Source organism: Lolium perenne, chromosome 3, assembly GCF_019359855.2.
Source record: "Lolium perenne isolate Kyuss_39 chromosome 3, Kyuss_2.0, whole genome shotgun sequence".
In the NCBI taxonomy this organism is placed as follows: domain Eukaryota; kingdom Viridiplantae; phylum Streptophyta; class Magnoliopsida; order Poales; family Poaceae; genus Lolium; species Lolium perenne.
In genome coordinates, this window is record NC_067246.2 from 236,077,342 (window position 1) to 236,081,048 (window position 3,707).

General features: G+C 54.4%; 1 protein-coding gene across 2 annotated transcripts; it reads right to left on the bottom strand.

Annotated features, from left to right (window-relative positions):
* Positions 1-480: 480 nt before the first annotated feature.
* LOC127343958 (uncharacterized) lies at positions 481-3,091 on the bottom strand. 2 transcript variants are annotated; one of them, XM_051370174.2, is made up of 4 exons: positions 1,967-3,091; positions 1,449-1,848; positions 940-1,352; positions 481-848 (listed from the first exon to the last, which is right to left on the bottom strand). In XM_051370174.2, the coding sequence occupies exons 1-4, from the start codon at positions 3,074-3,076 to the stop codon at positions 810-812; spliced, it is 1,962 nt and encodes a 653-aa protein (XP_051226134.1). In that variant the 5' UTR covers positions 3,077-3,091; the 3' UTR covers positions 481-809. The 2 variants fall into 2 exon arrangements, with proteins under 2 accessions (XP_051226134.1, XP_051226133.1); XM_051370173.2 differs by having other exon boundaries at positions 940-1,848.
* Positions 3,092-3,707: the final 616 nt, after the last annotated feature.

A 3,707-nucleotide genomic window follows, 5' to 3' on the forward strand; every position in this document is an offset into this window, starting at 1 on the left:
GTCATGAGGTTGCAATGTCCTAAGAAATGAGATCAGACACCAATCATCTAGGTTGTTTTGTTCATCACATGACATCATCTTCTAGAGCAACTATGAGCTTCTGAAGCTCACAGGTTCCAAGCATACTGCATGTGAACTGGGGTATATATCTATCGACCTTTCATGCAGAGAAAAATATGATATACATGTTCCATCACAAAGCTAATCACAAACACAAGATGACAGATGTAATCACCAGACATGAAATACACTGGATAAGCTTGCTATGAAATTGTGAAAAATGTTTATGACAAGAGAAATGCTGTTCCAGCAAGTACTAGTGCACCATTAAGAACGATTGACAGTATCACTTGAAACAAATGAGACATGCACCAAGAGATGCTATTCACACTACACAGAGTATGTCTTGAGAACATAAGGCTCACTTATTTTGGAATTTTTTTTTCTATGATACATCTGAAGATAAACTCAACAGTGTAATACATTGAACAGTTTTACATAATTTATGGACAGTAAGGTGAACAAAACAGAAACAATCCAGTATCGATATATGATTTACAACAGACCTAAGCCACTACTGGCATATATTGGGTAACATAAGACATATCGTATGCAAACATGGCATGCAAATCCAAATTTACCAACATGATGAGTTTCTGGTAGGTAGTTACCAGCCGTCACTGCAACAGCGAAACACAGTACATATATGCCTCTATGGAACCGTTGGGCGCTAGTAGTCGCAGGCATACATGATGTAATGTCCGCCAAGGAATCATGTCACGAATAATTATTGGTCCTGAGAGAACACATCATATCTCAGTATCCACATAATTGGGCCTCTCAACCACCTAAAAAGCGGACAAATAAAAACGTTCAGTAATGGCTCTGTAAAGTGAATAGATAGAAATATAAGCAGAACAGAGGGATGGTATGCATTACATCTGCAAATCTTATTTGACGTTGCCTTGGGGGCTTAAGACCATTCTCCTTTGGATGTCCCGAAGCCCAGGGAGTTTGTTTCTTCGGCTGTACTTGCATTCCAAGGAAAGATGGCGCAGGTGGTTTATTCTTCACAGATGGCAGATTGCGAGAAAGCCAGGAGTCCGAAGGTGATTTTGGGACAGGCAACGGCATTAGATATTGCAAAGGCCTACTTTCCTTCTTGACAGCAGTATTCTGTTCCAAACTTAGTGGAACATTCTGACTAATATCATGAGTGGAAGTTTTTCTACCATCCAGTTTCACCAATCCTGCATTTTGCGAAGGCATTAACACAGCGGGTTCTGGCACTCCGGTCATCCTTTCTGCCAATGGATCATTCTCTTGATCTTCCGCTATACTGTCACTTGTACCTACAGGTCGTCCTCCAAGTTGAACATCAGATCCTGTATTCAAAGATGGCTTTGGATCCGGCAACAGAGTCAAGTGGCTAGTTTCCGAATCAATACCTGCACGGTGATCCATTGGGTCTTCGTGCGATGTTTTATCGACCCCAGAGCTCATGGAGCTTGATCCCTTGAAACTACTGTGATCAGATCCAACCAATGAGCCGTGATCATGGTCTATTCCAAGGGAGCTAGAGCCATTGCTTCTACTCATCTTCTCATCTCTATCTCTTACTTCAAATGATACACTTTCTTTACGTGACGACGATAAGGCAACATCACGGCGGTAGGGAGACACACCACCATCTATGGACTGGTGGAATGGCGAAGAGCCATCCGCGGTCTGAGAGTCGCTCCAAAACGTCAGATGGTTCGACTCACTCGTCATCTTGCTCCTCTTATCCTCTGCTTGGTGAACATACTTCTGCTCCAACTTGTGCTTGTACACTTCCTCCCAGTATCGCTGCAATGTAACAGAAACTGAGTTGATCAGAAGGGCCATTCCTAAAGCTAATAGTATTAAGAAGCAACAACATAGCTCTGAATTTATGAAGCATTTCATGGTGTGCGCATCTGCTTACCCCATTAGAATCGCAGCCAAGGTTCTTGTTCTGTGAGCTCCGGGCAAGAGGGCTCGGCGCATTCTGGCCCCTGCCTTTGGATGGCAGCACCCTGTCTCTCCCTCTCCCACGCGACTTGCCGTTCTTCATTGCAGGCACTGGATTGAGGAGTAGCAAGGATGTTTTGACGCACAAGCCAGGGAGCAGGCCACAGCCCTTGGATGCGAAGCCCCGGGTGCTCTGTACGTCGCAGTCGTCATCATCATCGTCGTCATCCTCCACAGGCTCCTCACGTCTGGGATAGTTACAGGACAGATAATTGGGAGGCAGGTGCTGGTAGGGGAGTTGGACAGGCGTCCTCCTGGCGCGATCGTCATCACCGCCCGCTCTCCAGCTGGCGTGCGCGTGCGCGTGCTCGCGGGCGGAGCTGCCGGCGGCGGAGGCGCAGGCCTTGCGGAAGGTGTACTGCGGCGAGCCCACGGCCACCGCCTGCGCGGCCGGCAGGAAGCGGTCCATCATGATGCCGCGGGCGTCGGGCCCGGTGGGTGTGGCGGCTGCGGCGGGGCGGTCCGGCGGCACGCCGCTGAGGCCGCTGACGCTGCAGTTCACGGTGAAGGACTCCGTCCGGGACAGCGTGTCCTGCGCGTCCGAGAACCGCTCCTCGTCGTCGCCGGCGGCGTCCTCGTCTTGGTTCCGTAGCACGTCGGCCACGGACAGCAGCGCCTCTGGCGCCTTCGCGTCGGCCTCCGCCCACTCGACCTTGCGGCATGTGGGACGGTTCTGAGGCGCGGCGGCGGCGGGGGCGGGGTCTGGGTAGAGCGGCGCGTGCTCGCGCTCCGCGAGGCACAGGGCGTCGTGGTACGGGGTGGCGCCGCCGGCCCCTTCGTCTTCTGACGGGCGCGGCTGGTGAGAGGAAGGGGCGGGCGCGGGCGAGGGCGGAGCGGCGCGGCGGGTGCGGACGCTCTTGGGCCTGCCGGGGCTCTGCTCCCAGACGAATGGCACGGCGCCGGGGTGGCGGAGGGGGCCGGAGGTGAGGTCGGGCTTGTGGCAGGGCGGGCGCACCGCGGAGCGCAGCGGCGCGCCCAGGTCGATCCGCTTGGCCCCATCCGCCATCACGCGGTCCGCGCGCATCCCCCGCGGCGTAAATGGCCGGAGGAGAACCGCTCAAAGGTGCTTTCTTGCTTGCGTGCTTCGGCCGCCGCGCGGGAGCCGGCGAGCGAGGGAGGAAGAGTGGGGCGGGAGGGATCTGCGGTTTAGGTGCGTGCGGGTTTACCGGCTACCACTCCGCTCCAGTACAGTACAGGTGCGAGGCAGGCCCGCCGCCAGCCGAGCTCTCCACTCCACTGGTGCGGCGTGACTGGGCGTGCGCGGTGGGGCGGCGGCGGTGCGGCGTGGTATTTGCTACTGGAGTAGAGTGGAGGTGCGGTTGGGTAATGGTGCGCGTGCGGCGAGGGATGGTGACACGGGTGCTCGCGTCAAACCAGCAGACGTCGACGGCGTAGTGTGGACTGGGGCGAAAAAGTCTGCGCGATCGGCCTAAAAAGGCGATGGGAGCAGCATCCGATGGCTACTCGGCAAATGCACCTCGATCCATGCCTTGTTTATGCAAGAATTTGCTACGGTTCAGAGTTCAGAGTGAGCGGATCTGCGTTCGCACGCTGGGATCAGCAAGCACTGCAGCAGGCACGGGTTGCCATTCCGAACGCCTACGTCCGTGCGAACGGAGTAGGAAATCTGGTCGGGTCTCTCGCTCGCTTGCTTT